This window comes from Oncorhynchus masou, unplaced genomic scaffold (assembly GCF_036934945.1).
Source record: "Oncorhynchus masou masou isolate Uvic2021 unplaced genomic scaffold, UVic_Omas_1.1 unplaced_scaffold_1321, whole genome shotgun sequence".
Lineage (NCBI taxonomy): Eukaryota > Metazoa > Chordata > Actinopteri > Salmoniformes > Salmonidae > Oncorhynchus > Oncorhynchus masou.
In genome coordinates, this window is record NW_027003077.1 from 152,128 (window position 1) to 174,483 (window position 22,356).

Below are 22,356 nucleotides of genomic sequence, written 5' to 3' on the forward strand. Positions count from 1 at the left end.
ATGTTGTTTTAAAGTGTTCTTGTCAATCTTCCATAGGAAACCTACTGAAATCATAGAAATACAAATAATATAATATACATGAACATCTCAGTTGACATTCGCCGCTGCGTGGACCGGCCCAATCTTTGTGGTAGTAATTAGAAGTTAAAATGTCAATTACATTTAAATTTCAAATGGTGTTCCAGCTAAAATGCAGTGGTCTCAAGGGATAGGTCCATTCTATTCATTATGTTGATATGATTGAAATGACACCCACCCTGTATTCAAGGCCATGTCAAGGCAAGGGCTGATTTCAAGGTTTTACTGCTAACCTACAAAGCATTACATGGGCTTGCTCCTACCTATCTCTCTGATTTGGTCCTGCCGTACATACCTACACGTATGCTACCGTCACAAGACGCAGGCCTCCTAATTGTCCCTAGAATTTCTAAGCAAACAGCTGGAGGCAGGGCTTTCTCCTATAGAGCTCAATTTTTATGGAACGGTCTGCCCACCCATGTGAGAGACGCAAACTCGGTCTCAACCTTTAAGTCTTTACTGAAGACTCATCTCTTCAGTGGGTCATATGATTGAGTGTAGTCTGGCCCAGGAGTGTGAAGGTGAACGGAAAGGCTCTGGAGCAACGAACCACCCTTGCTGTCTCTGCCTGGCCGGTTCCCCTCTTTCCACTGGGATTCTCTAACCCTATTACAGGGGCTGAGTCACTGGCTTACTCGGGCTCTTTCATACAGTCTCGAGGAGGGGTGCGTCACTGATGTGATCTTCCTGTCTGGGTTGGCATCCCCCATTGGGTTGTGCCGTGGCGGAGATCTTTGTGGGCTATACTCGGCCTTGTCTCAGGATGGTAAGTTGGTGGATGAAGATATCCCTCTAGTGGTGTGGGGACTGTGCTTTGGCAAAGTGGGTGGGGTTATATCCTTCCTGTTTGGCCATGTCCGGGGGTATCATTGGATGGGGCCACAGTGTCTCCTGACCCCTCCCGTCTCAGCCTCCAGTATTTATGCTGCAGTAGTTTGTGTCGGGGGATAGGGTCAGTTTGTTATATCTGGAGTACTTTTCCTGTCCTATCCGGTGTCCTGTGTGAATTTAAGTATGCTCTCTCTAATTCTCTTTCTTTCTCTCTCTCTTGGAGGACCTGAGCCCTAGGACCATGCCTCAGGACTACCTGGCATGATGACTCCTTGCTGTCCCCAGTCCACCGAGCCGTGCTGCTGCTCCAGTTTCAACTGTTCTACCTGTGATTGTTATTATTTGACCATGCTGGTCATTTATGAACATTTGAACATCTTGGCCATGTTCTGTTATAATCTCCATCCGGCACAGCCAGAAGAGGACTGGCCACCCCACATAGCCTGGTTCCTCTCTAGGTTTTCGGCCTTTCTCGGGAGTTTTTCCTAGCCACCGTGCTTCTACACCTGCATTGCTTGCTGTTTGGGATTTTAGGCTGGGTTTCTGTACAGCACTTTGAGATATCAGCTGATGTACGAAGGGCTATATAAATACATTTGATTTGATGTTGTGTCTCAACCGATGGAGGCACAACACAAAAACCTCATGTGATGTAAAGTAGTGTCGAAGCGACAACACGGACAGCAATATTCAAACCTTGTTGCAGATTTTTTTAAGCAGATTCAAGTCAGGACAGACTACACCACTCACAAACCCTCTTGGAATGCCATTTTGGTGAGTCTTTTGCATAAAAATCTGTGTAATTGTCCCGCAGAAAAACAAAACCTTATCCCAGGGTTTTCAGAGGATTGAGGTGAGTTATGTAACTTTTTAACTGGTCTTTGCTCCTTCCATATTTATTTTCACTGCTGATAATAACCATTACCCATACAAGTATGCTGACACCACAATACTTGAACGCACAAAGGGATCAACAACATTGGATTCACTCCATATTACTGGCCTGTATGACAAAGTGAGAAGAAGCCTGTGTTAAATCCATTCCTAATCATCCATTCTGTAAATAATATTGCAAGACAACACTTTTAACCTAAATTAAAAACTACAGGGTTGGGTCAAATCCAAGAGTGAAACCCTCTCCATTTTGAAGTATTGTGGGGGCAGCATCATGTTACGGGTATGCTTGTCACCGGCAGGGAATGGGGAGTTTGTCAGGATCAAAATAAATATGAAAGGACCAAAGCCCAGGTAAAAAGTTAAGGACAACCCGCCACAGTTTTACTTTTCAGATATTTTTTATAACTTTCTTTCACTTTGAAAATGTGGAGTAGTTAGTGTAGAAATAAAATCTAATTTAATCCATGTTTAAAACCCTCAAGGAGGTGTCTATAGACACTAGTGGAGCGAGACGGGGAGAGGAAGTGAGAGAGGGGGAGCGAGACGGGGAGAGGAAGTGAGAGAGGGGGAGCGAGACGGGGAGTGTAAGAGAGAGAGGGGGAGCGAGACGGGGAGAGGAAGTGAGAGAGGGGGAGCAAGACGGGGAGAGGAAGTGAGAGAGGAAGTGCGAGAGGGGGAGCAAGACGGGGAGAGGAAGTGAAAGGGGGAGAGGAAGTGAGAGAGGAGAAAGGGAGAGAAGGAGATCCAGAAGGAAGGAAAGAGTTAACTGGGGCATTGCGGGAGCATGGAGGTCTCACCGCTGGGACAGAGCTCATGTTCATCTGCTGCGAGTGGTTCATGGGCGAGGCGGCGCGGGCCCCCATGGGCGCCTGGGACATCTGCACGTTCTGCATTGCCATGGGGTTGAACTGATTGATTCCTATGTGGGAGAGGAGAAGCACACACAAACACACAGTTCACACACACAGGATTAGTGTTGTCTGCAATACACATGAGATGTTGTAATTAATAATCCTATGCTCTGATGAGCAGGTGAAGGAGCCACTGAGTCAGTTCGGTGCTAAATCATAACTTTTCACAAACTTGTACATTTCCTGTTTCCTGTGTTTCCACTATAATTTGTTTTTCCACGGTGGATAAAGTCAAAGGGGCGGGGGTGCCACCCCAGGATATTTTTTGTAGAATGACTGATTTCATTTACAGTGACATTAAAAATACATTCTACTCCAAAAGTATGCAGACACCATGAGCCCAATAGCATATTGTTAAAAACATATACATGGCACCATATTATCAGGCAGGTGTTTTATTAGCAAATAAGCAGGGTTTTTTCTGGATCAAAAAGTGGTTCATTTTTCCCCCATGGAGCCAAGAGAAAAATGTACAATTGTCAAGCAATTTGTTCAGCAAATCTACACATTTTGTCATGGAGCTGACAGAAAATGTTGCAGTGTGAATGCTAATTTCTTGCAATTCTATTCATTTTGCCATGGCTAATTCTGTGTTCTTATGCAAAAATCTGGGCCCCTGGGCATATGCCCCACATGCCCGCTCAGTAATTCAGCCATTCCAGACGTACGCCAAAATTCACTGTTTATTTTATTGATTTCATTCTTTTAGCTTCTTAAATGAATACAGGGGAAACACTGGCTCTAATTATATAAATAAACATTTACAAAGAAACAGTTCCTGAAAAAAACCTTTACACTATTTGCGTATTGGTAGTATTTACCCTTTACTATGTTAGTGATTATGGTATATAATCAACTGGCCACCAGGGGGGTTGACAGTCACTGAGCAGTTGACTGTCAATGAAAGGAGGATGAGAAACAAGTGTTGAAGTGTAGGAGAAGGACTGGTACCTTGAGACACCTGCATTCGAGGCATGATCTGATTTGGCACGTTGGGCATAGGCACAGATCCATCTGAAAGAGAGGAGGATGAGGTGGTCAACATGTCATATACCAAAGCTTCCAAATTAGCTAACAGCCTCAAACACCTACTTTAACCAAACATATCATTATCCTGTTATAGGCCCAAATGCTAACTTTCATTTAAGTCAAATTTCCACCGTCAATGCATGACTGATAAAAAGAAGGGTTGGCCCCACACATGGTAATAGGATGATAATAAACAGAAGTGATTATGTTGCTCCCTCCTTCAATAGAGGGGTCTCCAGAGGTCCAGGGTACTCACTAGCTGGCCGTGGGGACTGGCCAGGACCCATGGAGTTCGGCTGAGGGGGCATGCCAGGCTGCTGCTGGGCCCCTGGGCCCCCCACTGCCATGGGGCCAGGCTGCTTCTGGAGCCGCGAGCGCCTCTTCTCCTCCAACTCCTTCTGGATCTTATAGATCTTCTCCGCCAGGAAGTGGTAATACTCGTCCTGCAGAAATTGACAACACGAGATTAGAAATAACTTATACTGAACAGAAATATAAATGCAACATGTAAAGTGTTGGTCCCATGTTTCATGAGCTGAAATAAATGATCCCAGAAATGTTTCACACACACAAAAAGCTTATTTTCCTCATATTTTGCAAACAAATGGGTTTATATCCATGTTGGTATGTTGGTGAGCATTGCCCCATTGCCAAGATAATCAATCCACGTGACAGGTGTGGCACGTCAAGAAGCTGGTTAAACATCATGATCATTACACAGGTGCACCTTGTGCCGGTGACAATAAAAGGTAACTAAAATATGCAGTTTTGTCACACAACACAATGCCACAGACCTCCCAGGTTTTGAGGGAGGGTACAATTGGCATGCTGACTGCAGGAATGTCCACCAGAACTGTTGCCAGAGAATTGAAAATTAATTTCTCTACCATAAGCCACCTCTGTCGTTTTAGAGAATTTGACAGTACGTACAACCGCCCTCACAACCGGAGACCACATGTAACCATGCCAACCCAGGTCCTCCACATCCGGATTCTTCACCTGCAGGATCATCTGAGACCAGCCACCCGGACAGCTGATGAAACTGAGGAGTATTTCTGTCTGTAATAAATCCATTTTTTGGGGAAAAACTCAATCTGATTGGCTGGGCCTAGTTCCCCAATAGGTGGGATAATGGGTGGGCCTATGCCCTATGCCTAAGCCAGGCCCACCCATGTCTGCTCCCCTGCCCAGTCACTTGAAATCCATAGATGAGGGCCTAATTTATTTATTTCAATTGACTGACTTCCTGATTTGAACTAACTCAGTAAAATAGCTGAAATTGTTGCATGTTGCGTTTATATTTTTGTTCAGTATATATTTTGTTAACTTTATTGAATGTTATATCAGCTACTTAAAGTGCACACTAAGGGAGAAGGGTGGAGATTGGGATGTAGTCTATGTTGGCGTTTCAAGCAGTAGTGAGTTCATCAAAGGAGGTTGGTGGCAGCTTAAACGGGGGAGGGCAGGTTCTTGGTAATGGCTGGAGCGGAATGGTATCAAACACGTAGCTTCAATGTGTTTGATGCCATTCCATTCGCTCGGTTCCAGCCATTATGAGCTGTCCTCCCCTCAGCAGCCTCCACTGGAGGTCATTACCCTGCTGTTGGCAGACTGGTACATGTCCCCTTCCACCTTCCTCGCGTACGCCACCAGGTTCTCCATCCGCCGATCCTTCAGTGCTGCGGGGTCTGGGGTGGGGAATATGGCTTGTACTCTGGAGGAGGACAGGGAGAAGGAAGGGATGGTGGAGGGAAAGAGGGACAGCACAAAGGGAGAATTAAACAGCGAGTTGGAGTAGCGGCAACCTCAATCAGAAAATTGCTTTTCCTTTCAGAACACTGATCGAACAGGCGAGTTAAGTGAACACAGTGGGCCAGTGCCAAACCAACTCCTATACCTTCAGCCCTATGGTGGCAAAACCATGTGGGTTGTCCACCTATTAAACCCCGGGAGATTCATGGTCATTGAGGAGGAAAAACATTGAAGAGAATGCTAGCATCTTGGTGGTACTTACAGTTTGTGCACCAGGTGGGTGCGTAGGTCCTGAGTGACGTGCTCGTGCCACGTCTTCCTCACCCCCGAGGCAGAGAGAGGGTTGGCGCCCGGCAGGTTGCCCATGCCCAACCCGTCTGGCATCAACTGACTGGAGGACGGAGAGAGGAGAGCAAGACCGCTTAGGAAACATGTAATCATAAGAGTAACACCAAGGTAACTATGAGAGAATAACTTCTGTAATGCTGTGTCAGGTAACAGAGTAGAGAGAGTGGCATTGTAGTTATCAGGAATTTAACCCCAATTTCAGCCTTTGCACAACCCTTTAATATATTCAAACAACGCATTCAGGTGAGAAGTGGGGAATTGCTCATAAATATTCATTTTGGGGGTGGGTAAACATAGTTGTACCCGATCAACACTTTCTCACTAACGTATACTTACCAGAAATCCACTGACACGCTCTGATAACATTGTGTGCATTGCGAGCAAATATGGCTCTGCTCTGTTAACTCAGTGGTAAGGTGGTGACATCTGCACTGTTAACTCAGTGGTAAGGTGGTGACATCTGCACTGTTAACTCAGTGGTAAGGTGGTGACATCTGCACTGTTAACTCAGTGGTAAGGTGGTGACATCTATCTTCACTGTTAACTCAGTGGTAAGGTGGTGACATCTGCTCTGTTAACTCAGTGGTAAGGTGGTGACATCTGCACTGTTAACTCAGTGGTAAGGTGGTGACATCTGCACTGTTAACTCAGTGGTAAGGTGGGGACATCTATCTGCACTGTTAACTCAGTGGTAAGGTGGGGACATCTATCTGCACTGTTAACTCAGTGGTAAGGTGGGGACATCTATCTGCACTGTTAACTCAGTGGTAAGGTGGGGACATCTATCTGCACTGTTAACTCAGTGGTAAGGTGGTGACATCTGCTCTGTTAACTCAGTGGTAAGGTGGGGACATCTATCTGCACTGTTAACTCAGTGGTAAGGTGGGGACATCTATCTGCACTGTTAACTCAGTGGTAAGGTGGGGACATCTATCTGCACTGTTAACTCAGTGGTAAGGTGGGGACATCTATCTGCACTGTTAACTCAGTGGTAAGGTGGTGACATCTGCACTGTTAACTCAGTGGTAAGGTGGTGACATCTGCACTGTTAACTCAGTGGTAAGGTGGGGACATCTATCTGCACTGTTAACTCAGTGGTAAGGTGGGGACATCTATCTGCACTGTTAACTCAGTGGTAAGGTGGGGACATCTATCTGCACTGTTAACTCAGTGGTAAGGTGGGGACATCTATCTGCACTGTTAACTCAGTGGTAAGGTGGGGACATCTATCTGCACTGTTAACTCAGTGGTAAGGTGGTGACATCTATCTGCACTGTTAACTCAGTGGTAAGGTGGGGACATCTATCTGCACTGTTAACTCAGTGGTAAGGGGGGACATCTATCTGCACTGTTAACTCAGTGGTAAGGTGGGGACATTATCTGCACTGTTAACTCAGTGGTAAGGTGGGGACATCTATCTGCACTGTTAACTCAGTGGTAAGGTGGGGACATCTATCTGCACTGTTAACTCAGTGGTAAGGTGGGGACATCTATCTGCACTGTTAACTCAGTGGTAAGGGGGGGACATCTATCTGCACTGTTAACTCAGTGGTAAGGTGGGGACATCTATCTGCACTGTTAACTCAGTGGTAAGGTGGGGACATCTGCACTGTTAACTCAGTAGTAAGGGGGGGACATCTATCTGCACTGTTAACTCAGTGGTAAGGGGGGGAGTTCCTGACATCTATCGGCGCGTGTGGAATAAGTTCCAATTTCCAATGGGGCGTAAATTTTTTTTTGAAATGTTTGTTTTTTTGCAGTATTGTGTTAGGAAAAGTGCAATCATCACATTGAAAATAAAGATATGGGGCTCAATTCAATCAGCACTGCAGTAACTATTTTACCAATGATCAAATAAACTCTCAGGTTGGTCTTGGGTAGTGTAGAAAACCTACAACTACTACCAGGCCAACCAGTCTCACAGGTAGGCTATCACTTCTCAGAACTAGAAGTGTGTGGGCACGGGATGAACATTGTAAATAAAGGATTTATAAATATATCTGCCACATATAGGATTACAACTCAACCATTGAAATATGAGCTAACTGTGTTAGCACACTGTGCCACCAGTCATAGCAAAACAATGAGTTGACATGACCATTGTCATCCATTTCTTGTTACGATACATGTAGCTATGAATATAAAACGTATAATCCTCATAGCTCACATGTATATATTTTTTGGTTAATCATGTAGATGTGTATGAAACAGTAAGCAATAACGGTGCATTTGGTCATATGTGGAAATGTGCCTTACTGCCTTTTGAATAGTGGTCTAGTCAAGGAAGAGTCATGCAAAATATATTGATTGGCACACTCCCCTCACCAAGACCATCGCCAAATAAAGTGCGCGGTCACCTACTTTTATAGTAAGCCACGAGGTGGTACCACCCAGCACATCTACAAGGGAGTGGATTTCATACCAAACTCTTCCCTTTGAGATGACGTAGAGGCACCTTCAAGGCGCCTCTACATCACGATTTCAAATGGTAGAGTAGAACCGCTAAGGGTAAAAAGAGCCAGATCAAAACTTTCAAAATTAAGACCAGAATTGACGTGTTTAACTAGAACTAAGCCAAAAACAGTTTTTATGCAGATTTTATTTCTTCATCATGAAAGCTACTATTTAAATAGAATTTTAATTAAAAAATTTTTTTTTAAATTTTACCTTTATTTAACCAGGCAAGTCAGTTAAGAACACATTCTTATTTTCAATGACGGCCTGGGAACAGTGGGTTAACTGCCTGTTCAGGGGCAGAACGACAGATTTGTACCTTGTCAGCTCGGGGGTTTGAACTCACAACCTTCCGGTTACTAGTCCAACGCTCTAACCACTAGGCTACCCTGCCGCCCCACAATATACAGTGAGCTCCAAAAGCATTGGGACAGTGACACATTGTTGTTTCGGCTCTGTACTCTGGCACACTTGATTTGAAATACAATAACTGAGGTTAGAGTGCAGACTGTCAGCTTTAATTTGAGGGAATTTTCATCCATATCGCTGTTCAAAGTATTCAGACCTTCAGGTTTTGTGGCTGGGCCACTCAAGGACATTCAGAGACTTGTCCTGAAGCCACTTCTGCATTGTGTTGGCTGTGTGCTTCGGGTCGTTGTCCTATTGGAAGGCGAACCGTCGCCCCAGTCTGAGGTCCTGAGCGATCTGGAGCAGGTTTTCATCAAGGATCTCTGTACATTGCGCTGTTCATCTTTCCCTCCATCCTGACTAGTCTCCGAGTCCCTACCGCTGAAAAAACATCCCCACAGCATGATGCTGCCACCACCATGCTTCATTGTAGGAATGGTATTGTCCAAGTGATGAGTGGTGCCTGGTTTCCTCAAGATGTGGCGCTTGGCATTCAGGTCAAAGAGTTCAATCTTGGTTTCATCAGACCAGAGAATCTTGTTTCTCATGGTCCGAGTCTCCTTTAGTTGCCTTTTGCTGAGGAGGGCAGGCATGTGCCTTTTACTGAGGAGTAGCTTCCGTCTGGCCACAACGAGAAAGACCTGATTGGTGGAATGCTGCAGAGATGGTTGTTATTCTGGAAGGTTCTCCCATCTCCACAGAGGAACTCTGGAGCTCTGTAAGAGTGACCGTTGGGTTCTTGGTCACCGCCCTGACCAAGGCCCTTCTTATGGCTGGGCGGTATATCAAATTCATTTGATTAATTCGAATGTATGTTTTTGCGCGATATTCCAAATGCCTGTATCACAAGGATGAAGGTTTGGTTCTTTTTTGTTTTTATGAGCATTTATGTCCGCTTGTTCTCGTGTTGTATTTTTTGGTCTGGTTTGTTTCGCTCCTCTGTGCACCTTCCCATTTACACCAGAGAATAATAGAGAAGTTCAATTTCTAACAATATCCTTTTTATGTCGTCTCAGCTACTCAAATTGCGTGCAGAGCAGACACTACTAAAACAAGAGTATCAATGAACACAGAGTCAGGAAAATGAATGCTCAGTTTGATGCAGGCGGCATTGGGGTACCACGTACCGTTAGCAACACTTTAGTCAGTCAATTATACTAGCTGTCTAATCTGTTCCATAAACTTGCAATAAGCATAAAACACGGAATTAGCAAATCGCTCTCATTCTGAGAAATAAGGTAGGCCACTTGATTTCAACATTTGAACGAAGTGGACAGGCTCATATGCTGCTCAAACAATTGGAGATGGACAGAAGGGTGTGTTCATAACAATTCAACTGTTCTACCTTGTTATCTAGCAAATAGATCCTCGTTGGCTAAACTTGAAATATAAATATTAGCTGGCTACTCACTAACACGTGGGCTTGTGCGTGAGAGATGGTTTCTGAGACCTGTGTTAATGTTCTATAGCCTGCTACAAGGAGTGAGTCATTAGTGAATGTGCATTATACATGGTTCTGGTTACATTTGTAACAAAAACAACAACAAAAAAAGGCATTTTCAGACTTGAAATCTAGATCAGTGATTGCCTGCCTGCCCCCCCAAAAAAAGCAGGTTAAACTAATTTGATCAACTAATTAACTTAGTGTGTCTTATGGTTGTGGAGGCTTATATTTAGCATAGGTATAACTTCACAATACCTGAATTCATTACATTATTGCAGACTGTTTGAAATGCATAGATATTGTGAATCACCCATACGCTTGAAAACAAAAACGAGATATAATTGTTAGGCCATCAAGCCCTAGCCCGTCTCCCCGATTGCCCAGTTTGGTCAGGCGGCCAGCTCTAGGAAGTCTTGGTGGTTCCAAAACCTCTTCCATTTAAGAATGATGGAGGAAACTGTGTTCTTGGGGACCTTCAATGCTGTGGAATTTTTTGGTACCCTTCCCCCAGGTGTGTGCCTCAACACAATGCTGTCTAGGAGCTCTACGGACAACTCCTTCAACCTCATGGCTTGTCTTTTTGCTGACATGCACTGTCAACTGTGGGACCGTATCTAGACAGGTGTGAGCCTTTCCAAATAAACTCGAATCAAGTTGTAGAAACAACGATGATCAATGGAAACCGGATGCATGCACATGAGCTCAATTTCGAGTCTCATAGCAAAAAGGTCTGAATACTAAAAGTTGTTTTTTTTTTATTTATAAAATGGTTCACACATTATGGGATATTGTGTATATATTTTTAATTAATACATTTTAGAATAAGGTTGGAAAATAAAATGTGGAAAAAGTGAAGGGGTCTGAATAAAATGAATGGTAAATAATGTAGTGTCATTTTGGAGTCACTTGTAAATAAGAATATAATATGCTTCTAAACACATCTACATTAATGTGGATTATAGCATGATAACAGATAGTCCTGAATGAACTGTAAATAATGATTAGTGAGAAAGTTAGTGGGAATATGATATTTGTGCACCTAAAATGCTAACCTTCCCTGTTAATGTAATGGGGAGAGGTTAGCATGTCTTGGGGTATGACATAAAATGCTAACCTCCCCTGTTATTGAATGGTGAGAGGTTGGCATGTCAAGAAGGCATGATATTTGTGCGACTAACATTCTCAAATCATTATTCACAATTAATTCAGGACTATCCGTAATCATATTAGCATCCACATTAATGTATAAGTCTCTAGAAACATTCTATTCTCATTTATAAAAGTAACTCCAAAGTGAATACATTACTTACCATTAATTTCTATTTGGCCTAAACTCATCTGGAACACAAACAAAAACAAACAGCAAATGCATCCCACCAAATTTGTTGTCACAAGCTTCATGCAATCATTTCAAGCTAGGAATATGGACCCAAATAACATAATTTTGACTACCTTAATACACATAAGTGAATTAGTCCTACTATTTTTGTTCCCCTAAAACAGGGAGGACTATGTACAATAAGTGCTGTAATTTCTAAACGGTTCACTCGATATGGATGAAAATACCCTCAAGTTAAAGCTGACAGTCCGCACTTTAATCTCAGTCATTGTATCATTTCAATTCCAAAGTGCTGGAGTACAGGGACAAAACAAAACATTGTCACTGTCCCAATACTTTGAGCTCATTGTAAAAATTGTGAGTGCTGCTGTACAATGTAGTGGGCCAATCTCTGTACCACCCAGTTGGAGAGATCTAGGACACAGAATTAAGGGAGAGAATCTAAATGGGTGAGCGGACTCACTTGTTGAGCGACGAGGGGAGTGATGAGTCCGAGAGCATGCCGGTCTCTGAGGGCACGCCCACCCCTCCTCCGGCCATGTTCATGTTAGTGCCTGGGAGAGAACACAGCCAACCAGAGGCAGCATTACCACCAAAACAGTGACCAATACCCTCACTATACCACTTTGACTCATCACACGGGACCCTTATACAGAGAACTATACCAAAATGATTTAACGAGTCAACCAATCAAACAAACCAATAGTTGGTTTTAAATAACTATTTCATGTGTCTGTGATTTCATCCTCTGGGATTTCAAATTGTGCATATTTGCAAACCCAAAATTCAATTCAGTTGAATCAATCGTATGCATCTATCAACCCATTTTTACATTTACAATTGAGTCATTCAGCAGATGCTCTTATCCTATTGTCCTCAAGTGCTTTACAGTAGCCTAAAACTCCAATGAGACCAAGCAACATTCTTACCTAGTGCATTGATGGAGCGTAGCTGCTGCCCTCCCTGGGCTGTGTTCTGTCCTCCAGGTCCTCCCTGTCCCTGAGCAGGGGACTGGTTACCATAGGGCAGGCCCAGGGCAGCGTAGGCCCGCTGCATGGAACTGGGGTCGATGTGCCCGCTGCTGACCCCGCCACTGTTCATGGAGGAACCCGGGGAGCTGCCGGGAGGGCCTGTGCCCACCGTGGCATTGATGGCACTCTGCAGGCTGGCGCCGGGAGAACCCAGCATGGCTGGAGAGAGAGCGGAGACATTTATGAAACATTTCAAAGAGAAACCTTATTGCTTTGGAAATACAATAACTTTTGTATCAAATTGAAGAGGGTGGTGGGTGGAGAGGGAGATGAGTAATTATGAACACTTGCGATGAATCCCAACTGCACATAACCCACCAATCTCCCCCAGTTTTCAAACAGAACTACAGTTAGGACTTGGCTTGGGCCTATGTTAATAAATCACAAGTATGCCCTTCCAGAAAAGGTCTGCCATATGTTACGTTTGATGAAAAGCAATCTACTGATTGGCAAAGATTAAGTCAATTATTTTTCTCATAGAAGTCATAACAAAACTCAAGTTGTTAAACAAAACAAAATTGTAAAGCCTACATTTTTTATGATCTAAAATAATATTTATCTGCTTCCACCCAAAGATCCAACTACTGCTCTATTCCTTACTGTATGTTGATCTGTGACCGGCAGAGAGAATATGCAGGTTGCCTCTGTGGGGGGATTTAAATCAGTCACCGGTTTTCTGGCCAATCAGAGAGATTTCTCAACCTGAGCTCCTCCCCCACAGATAGAAACTCCGGTGCCCCTCCCCCAGGGTGTCAGATTACAGGCCCAGGATTCTACAGGATTCCTTCACAGCCAGCGAGCCAGCACAGAGCACAGCTAGGGATACGGCTGCAGGTGGCGCCACTGAAAGCTTCGCTCACTCACTCTAAGGTTCTATGCTCTCAGCTCAGCATGCTTCTCTGTTGACAATTCAGTTACATTGTAAAAAAAAAATACAAAAAAATAAACTTCCATACAAGCCCTTAATCAACAATGTAAGCCTTTCACTGTAAGGTCTACACTTGTTGTATTTGGCGCATGTGACTAATTCAATTCGATTTACATCGCAAATCATTTATAGCTCAAGTGTGTTATAGTGTGCAATGCATCTGTTGTAAATTAAGTGTCAGTTTTTGTATCGGTGACTACAATATGTAAATACATTTAAATAAAATGTGTCAGTTTTTGTATCTGTGCCTACAATATGTAAATATATTTAAATGAAGTGTCAGTTTTTGTATCTGTGCCTACAATATGTATATACATTTATTAAATGAAATGTAATGTGGCAGATGTAATACTGAGACAGATTTCTGTACGAAAACTGGCTGAGGGGCGACAACAACCGGTTTATCTACAGTGCGTTCGGAAAGTATTCAGACCCCTGGACTTTTTTCACATTTTGTTACTTTACAGCATTAACTCAATCTACACACAATACCCGCATCCTTGAGATGTTTCTACAACTTGATTGGAGTCCACCTTTAGTAAATTCAATTGATTGGACAAGATTTGGAAAGGCAAACAATTGTCTATATAAAGTTCCACAGTTGACAGTGCATGTCAGAGCAAGAATTGTCCATAGAGCTCTGACAAGATTGTGTCGAGACACAGATCTGGGGAAGGTTACCCAAAAGAAATCTGCAGCATTAATGGTCCCCAAGAACACAGGGGCCTCCATCATGCTTAAATGGAAGAAGTTTGGAACCACCAAGACTCTTCCTAGAGCTGATCGCCTGGCCAAACTGAGCAATCGGGGGAGAAGGGTCTTGTTCAGGGAGGTGACCAGGAACCCGATGGTCTCTCTGACAGAGCTCCAGAGTTCCTCTGTAGAGATGGGAGAACCTTCCAGAAGGACAACCATCTCTGCAGCACTCCACCAATCAGGCCTTTATAGTCGATTGGCCAAACGGAAGCCACTCCTCAGTAAAAGGCACATGACAGCCCACTTGGAGTTTGCCAAAAGACACCTAAAGGACTCAGACCATGAGAAACAAGATTCTCTGGTCTGATGAAACCAAGATTGAACACTTTGGCCTGAATGCCACGTCTGGAGGAAACCTTGCACCATCCCTACGGTGAAGCATGGTGGCGGCAGCATCATGCTGTCAGAGTGTTTTTCAGCAGTAGGCACTGGGAGACTTGTTAGGATGGAGGGAAAGATGAACAGGGCAAAGTACAGAGAGATCCTTGATGAAAACCTGCTCCAGAGAGCTCAGGACCTCAAACTGGGTGACGGTTCCCCTTCCAACAGGACAACGACCTTATGCACACAGCCAAGACAACGCAGGAGTGGCTTCATGACAATTCTCTGAATGTCCTTGAGTGGCCCAGCCAGAGTCCGGACTTGAATCCGATCAAATATCTCTGGAAAAGACATGTAAATAGCTGTGCAGCGACACTCCCCATACAACAAGACAGCACTTGAGAGGATCTGCAGAGAAGAATGGGAGAAACATCCCAAATACAGGTGTGCGAAGCTTGCAGCGTTATACCCAAGAAGACAAGGTTGTAATCGCTGTTAAAGGTATTTCAACAAGGTACTGAATAAAAGGGTCTGAATACTTATGTAAATGCTATATTTCCATTATGTTTTTAAAATACATTTGCAAAAATGACAGGATATTGAGTGTAGATTGATGAGGAACCAAAACAATTGAATCAATTTTAGGATATGGCTAAAACGTAACAAAATGTGGAAAAGGGGTTCTGAATACCTTCCGAATGCACTGTATCTACTTGAATGGCTATGCTAGTGCCAAAACACCTGTATGGGAGGATATTACACAAAACCCAACATTACACACACACACACACGTGTGTGATGGACTACGGGTGGTAGGGTAAAACAGGTACTTACGCTGCTGGTTCCTTTTGTCGCTGGCGTTCTTCAGCGGCAGGCAGACGGGACAGTCATGCCGCGTGCAGTTCTTCCAGTGAGAAATTATCTGTCTGGACGACGCACAGTGAGCCACTGAGGGGATAGAAGGATAAGAGAGGGAGAGGAAGAGAGAGGGGGGGGAGGAGGGAGAGAATGATGATTGAGAGAAAGGAAAGAGATTGAATGAAAGACAGAAAAAGAGCAAGAAAGATGAGGGATGACAGAAGAGGGAGAGAGAAGGCAACGAGTCATTGAAAAACACATACAGTAGCTATGACAAGATGACCACTTCCTGTCCACGACACCATATAAGCTGGGCAAATAAACACCCGGGCACATAAAACATGCTTTTGCCCAGTAAATCACAGAGTCAAAGAAAAAACAACATAAATCAAATGTTAGTAACTATTCCAAGCCTAATGTGACTGTTGCCTAATGGGCCCTGTGGACTAACAGAAAGGTACCATTGTGTTCACACAGTCAGATAATTGCTGTAATAGATTTGATTTAGACCCAGGGAATGGAAGTAAATGGTTGTGATTGCTCAAGAGGAAGACTCCAATAACAGCATGATTCAGGGCTTTAGAGACACACGGTGGTGAAAATCCTACTGATATCAATGCATTAACTTAAGTGGAAGTTCATTCATCCCTTCAAGAGAATAAAAAAAGAGGTCATTCTACTCCTGCTAACATCAAATAAGTCTCATCCCAGAGTTTATATTACTTAAAGAAAAGCCTCAAGTATTTGAGTTATCATTAATAATTAGGGCTCGGGTTTATTTTCCTGAATTTCTGCCTGACTGACGTGCCCAAAGTAAACTCAGGCCCAGAAGCCAGGATGTAAATATAATTGGTACCATCGGATAGAAAACACTGATGTTTGTAGAAATGTTAAAATAATGTATGCGACTATAACACAACTGATATGGTCTAAAGAAAAACCAACCATAATTACTATATTTTTATAATGGAAAGCTATGGGTCCTATGCAATTCTAGCTCCCAGATTTCAATTCCTATGGCTTCCACTAGATGTCAACTGTCTTTGTTCAAGGTTTCAGGCTTGTTTCTTACAAAATGAGTAAGAATTAGGAGTTTTAGCACAGAGTCTCAGTGGAAAATCAATTTGTTCGCGCGAGACAGAGGACACGCACCTGCCAATTCCACTTTTCTATTGAAAAAACTTCTTTCTGTATGAAAAATTATAGTTTATTTACATTTTAGTGTACCTGAGGATTAAATAGAAATGTAGTTTCACTTGTTTGAACAAAGTTTTATCGGTAGCTCTTTGGATTCCTTTGTCTGTTGAAAGAGTGGAGTTGCATGTTGAAAGAGTGGATTTCTGAAATCGATGGCGCCAACGAAACAAACCTTTTGGGATATAAAGAAAGATTTTATCTAACAAAACAACCATTCATGATGTAGCTGGGACCCTTGGGATTGCAAACAGAGGAAGATTTTCAAAAGTAAGCGATTTATTTAAATCGCCATTTGTGATTTCATGAAGCCTGTGCTGGTTGAAAAATATGTTGTGGGGCATCGTCCTCAAACAATTGCATGGTATGCTTTCGCTGTAAAGCCAACTGTAAAATCAGACAATGCAGTTAGATTAACAATAATTTAAGCTTTTAAATGATATAAGATATAAGATAAATTTACATTTACATTTAAGTCATTTAGTTTATCCATAAATGTTACAATTATTTATTTGAATTGCTAGCGGGCTATCCCACAGGGCTAGTAGGTACGTGAGATATTACACCACAAAATGTTAAAACAAATACAACATTGGAACCGGCAAACCCAAACAACAACAAGGCCATTTAAACAAATAATCACTAATATAAGCCATTTTAAAAACACGTAAACAGCACAACCCAACTAAAACCGGATGAGACCGAGAACATCATATATCCTCATTTGACCCCATAGCCATTAAAACACATTACCAATATGACTGGCAACTCAGGGGTTAAAAGTCAGAGGCCATCGACCGAGACACCCTTTAATGTCCCGAGCAGCACGGGGCGGGAGGAAAGCGCTGTAGCCACCCACAGACAGACTCAGTGTGGAGACTAAAGCCACTCGAGTATTTACATTAGGCCTAAGCACCCAGACAGGCTTTTAAAACAAGCCCCGGGATTTATAGCTGCTGGTGTCCTCACTATTAATATAGGCTGGAGCAGGATTTCAGTCAGTCACCGGGGCAAACAGGAGGGAGGGAATGGAAGACAATGGTTATTTCCAAATGAATCTTTCCTCAATTCTGCAAATCCTCTCTTCACTTCCTCCTCAAAACACACAGAGAAGGTCAGAGGGCAGGGACCTTCAACCTTCTCCTCCAATACGGTTGAGAAGTAGTTGAGCAGATATTCTTTCTGCTATTCCTGGCATCCTAATTCAGATGGAGCCATGGAGAAGGAGGAGAGAGGGACTTTGGACACAGCAGCACAGAGAAAGGTAACCAACTTGACTTCAACGTCAATCAACATACTAAAGCCTTCTAAACAGCAGAAGATATACATGTCTCTTACATTAAATGGAGTAAAGCTGATATCCCGTTGGACATTAACGAGTGTGTGTTCAATCATATTCACACAGGCTCAGTCCCCCAACACCCAGCAACCAACCCACAACCCCTTCCCCAGACACTCACCCTGGCAGGACTTGCCGGCCTGGCAGTGGGTCATGTGGTTGAGGACGTTCTTCATGGTGCGGCAGTGTGGCAGGGCGCAGGCCCGCACCTCCCCATTGGCCTGCTCCCGCCGCTGGCACTTGTGGGCGTGGAGCAGCAGGACCAGCTGTTGCTGGATGAGCTTGCGCTTCTCTGGGTCGGCCGTGTGGCTCGCCGTCGCTGCAGACACCCCACCACCAGGGACCATGGAGGATACCTGCTGCATCTGGGCCTTGGGAGGGAAACGCAACAAATAAGTGAGGCAGACTGGATTTATTTTAAACTTAGCTTGAACCCAATTACTTGAATTGGAACTGGGTTGCTTGAATTGGATCCCTGAACCGTTTATATTGAAATGGAATCACCCAATCCCTGTAATTAAGCCTACTTATACAAGTACATTACTTTCACAATTTGAAAAATAAAAGCTGATCTACAACGCATTTATGCCGAGATCAACGGGGTGAGGTTTGATTAGGGAGAAAGAGGGGGAAAACATTTGTGTGAGAAAGACAAAGAGCGGAGGGCTGCGGGGAAGAGTGGTGAACAGAGAAAGAACGATTCCCAGACAGAATAATGGGAGGCAGCCAGTGAATGAATCAAAAAGAAAGAAAATCCCCCCCCAAAAGGCCTGGTAAACATCCAACTATTTCACATAAGACTCCATTAACCTTTAACCAAAATAGAAACACAACTATTTCCTCTGTAATGAGTTCATTAGGCCCTTTTCCTGTTCCTGGGAGAGAGATTTGCATGCAGTATTTACTCAGTGCCTTGAAAGAGACCCCTCTCTTTTTCTCTTCCTCTTTCCCTCATTCTCTCTCTCTCTGTACAACAATATTCTGAGTGGAGTGCATTTTAACAAATGTTTCCCCCTTCCAACAATCTCTCATTCTGCATTCCAGGCCTGGTTTTTGGAGATGGAAGAGAAATGTGTCAGAATAATTGTTCCAATACTGTGGCATTGGGAACTGCAGCGTTATTCAAAGTCAATGCAGAGACTAATGGACTTCAGGGAGTTGACCACTACATGAGACTAAATCTGAAAGGATTTGATAGGCAGGGGGTAATTTTCACCGTATTGCTTCAACCAATCCTCTCATAGTACGTAGGATCTAGGGGTCAATGATAGGGGTTTTAGAGACCAGTCCTCTAACTAGGGCCTAATCTAATCTCTTCAGTGTTCAAACATCTGAAAGGTAGGTGTGCACATTAATATGATGATGGCTTCACTTAACCCTCTGATAAACTGAGTGGAGATTCCAACATATCTTTTGTATAGTCAGTACTTTCATATGTGAGAACACCAAGAGGGTAGGGGTAAGGTAACAAGTCTGAAACACAAAGGCATGGGGACCACAGCTGATTTTTGTGGCCCCCAGATAGCTATCGGATTCCAACTGTTTAAGGGGCGAGACGAAGAGGCTCGAGATCCAAATGGAAACAGATCTTTCCCAGAACCCTCCGCTTAGGTCATCGTGTAAACTTACCGCAGGTTTGCGTTTCTCCTTTTCTACAAAGTTGGAGGAACTTACCAGGTTTGGCATGCTGCTGGCCCCTTTCAGGTCACTGGGGAAGGGGGGCAGGCTGTTGGCCCCTTTCAGGTCACTGGGGAAGGGGGGCAGGCTGTTGGCAAGGGCTGCCTTGTTCCGGAGCTGCTGCTGGGCGTTCACCCCCATCTGCTGCTGGGCCCCGCCCTGACCGTACTGCTGCCCAAAAGGACTGCCAGCCATACCCATCTACAGAGAGACAAGGGATTAGGACCATCTCTGAGGTGAAACGGGTCTCTGTTCATGAGTTTCAAAACAGGTCAAGAAGGACCAGGACAATGTATGATTTGGGACTGTAAAACTGTGAAACTAACCTATTGGGTTCAAATGAAATTGCAAAGCCCAGCCACAGGTTTCCTACTGCACACAATACCAAAGAGCCTGGTGTTTTAGCACAGATTCTGTGGGGATTGTCTAGAAGGGGAGAATGACGTGCAATGGCGGGTCTGGCGGTTGACATCTGTCTCTCTGTGGTTGAGATAAGAGGAAGTGGCCCCTGTTACAAGGCCTCCCCAAATCACGCCATCTCTCAACCACAACATGTGATAGTAAACAAGGGAGCACCTAAACCTAACACAGGCTAGGTATAGATACGAATATATGTCTTACAAGTTACTTGTAGATGATTATACATGTCGGATCTTGTGGAGAAGCTCATTGAAATGGATGAAAATAGGAGAGAGCGGTCAGATGCAATGTGCCTTATTTCAACAGGTCTTTGTCCCTCCATCGTTATAACTGCCATCCCCAAAATCAGCAAATAAGGAAACAGAGGTATGAAAGAAACATTTACCCATGAGTGGCTGCCAAATCCCATCCATTTATCTATCCTGCTACCATCATCAAACCTCCTTGACTAGCTTTTCAATGTGAGTTGAACACATAAAAGAAACTATTTCAGAGCCAATGGATGGTGCAAGATCTGCTGTGGGCATGGACAGAATAGTTAAGTGCACAGCTACAATCTCTTTAGAATACATTTTTAAAAACACTCATTTTGATCTTCCAATATGACCAATAAGGTTTAAAACATCTACAATGAGTCTACCAAACCTTAGAAACACCTTCCTAATATTGAGTTGCAACCTCATTTGCCCTCCACATGCCCTGACAAATTCAGGCTAAGGCCTCTACAAGGTGTCAAAATGCGTTCCACAGGGATGCTGGCCCATGTTTAGTCCAATGCTTCCCACAGTTGTGTCAAGTTGTCTAATTGTCTTTTGGGTCGTAGACCATTGTTGATACACACGGCAAACTGTTGAGCGTGAAAAACACAGCAGCGCTGCAGTTCTTGACACAAACCGGTGCGCCTGGCACCTACTGCCACACCCCATTCAAAGGCCTTTACAGTGCATTCGGAAAGTATTAATTGTGTTAATGTTACATCCTTATACTATAATGGTGACTTGTTTTTCCCCCCACATCAATCTGCACACAATACCCCAAAATGACAAAGCAAAAACAGGTTTATATTAAAATATCACATTTACAAAAGTAGTCAGACCCTTTACTCCATACTTTGTTGAAGCACCTTTGGCAGCGATTACAGTCTTTCGTCTTCCCGGGTAAAACACTACAAACTTGGCACACCTGTATTTGGGGAGCTTCTCCCATTCTCCGCAGATCCTCTCAAGCTCTGTCAGGTTGGATGGGGAGCGTTGCACTACAGCTATTTTCACAGATGATCGATCGGGTTCAAGTCCAGTCAAGGACATTAAAAAAGGCTTGAATACAATCTTGGCCTGTTAAAATGCGTTGAAGGCCCTGAACACCAAGAGTGAGACATTAATTAACTCAAAAGAAGATCAAGACCACGGAGGGAGGGCAGTGGCACAACAATTAGTGTCTGGGTCAAAGCCATTTACTCCCACAGCTGGGCGAGAGACTGTCCCAAAGCCACTCCTGCGTTGTCTTGGCTGTGTGCTTAGAGTCGTTGTCCAGTTGGAAGGTGAACCTTCGACCCAGTCTGAGGTCCTGAGCACTCTGGAGCAGGTTTCATCAAGGATCTCACTGTACTTTGTTCCATTCATCTTTTCCTCAATCCTGACTAGTCTCCCAGTCCCTGCCGCTGAAAAACATCCCCACAGCATGATGCTGCCACCAACATGCTTCACCGTAGGGATGGTGCCCGGTTTCCTCCAGACGTGACGCTTGGCATTCAGGCCAAAGAGTTCAAACTTGGTTTCATCAGACCAGAGAATCTTGTTCCTAATGGTCTGAGAGTCCGTTAGGTGCCTTTTGCCAAGTAGGCTGTCGTGCCTTTCACAGAGGAGTGGCTTCCATTTGGCCACTCTACCATAAAGGCCTGATGGAGTGGTAGAGTGCTGCAGAGAATGTTATCCTTCTGGAAGGTTCTCCCATCTCCACAGAGAAACTCTAGAGCTCTGTCAGAGTGACCATTGGGTTCTTGGTCACCCCCCAGACCAAGGCCCTTCTCCCCCAATTGCTCAGTTTGGCCGGGCGACCAGATCTCGGAAGAGTCTTGGTGGTTCCAACTTCTTCCATTTAAGAATGATGGAGGCCACTGAATTGTTTTGGTTACCCTTCCCCAGATCTGTGCCTCGACACAATCCTGTCAGAGCTTCAACCGCATTACTTACTTTTTGCTCTGACATGCACTGTCAACTGTGGGACCTTATATAGACAGGTATTTGCCTTTCCAAATCATGTCCAATCAATTGAATTTACCACAGGCGGCCTCCAATCAAGTTGTAGAAACATCTCAAGGATGATCAAAGGAAACAGGATG

The 22,356-nt window shown here is 44.0% G+C and overlaps 1 protein-coding gene across 1 annotated transcript in view; it reads right to left on the reverse strand.

Moving 5' to 3' along the window:
- LOC135530311 (CREB-binding protein-like) overlaps positions 1 to 19,796 on the reverse strand; it is a gene marked incomplete at its 5' end in the record, with an annotated part of 46,670 nt that extends 26,874 nt beyond the window's left edge. The window contains 10 exon segments of the mRNA XM_064958671.1: positions 2,604 to 2,725; positions 3,669 to 3,731; positions 4,003 to 4,189; positions 5,343 to 5,460; positions 5,761 to 5,889; positions 11,955 to 12,045; positions 12,421 to 12,681; positions 15,362 to 15,475; positions 18,040 to 18,289; positions 19,593 to 19,796. Of these exon segments, the coding sequence (XP_064814743.1) occupies positions 2,604 to 2,725; positions 3,669 to 3,731; positions 4,003 to 4,189; positions 5,343 to 5,460; positions 5,761 to 5,889; positions 11,955 to 12,045; positions 12,421 to 12,681; positions 15,362 to 15,475; positions 18,040 to 18,289; positions 19,593 to 19,796 (1,539 nt within the window).
- Positions 19,797 to 22,356: the final 2,560 nt, after the last annotated feature.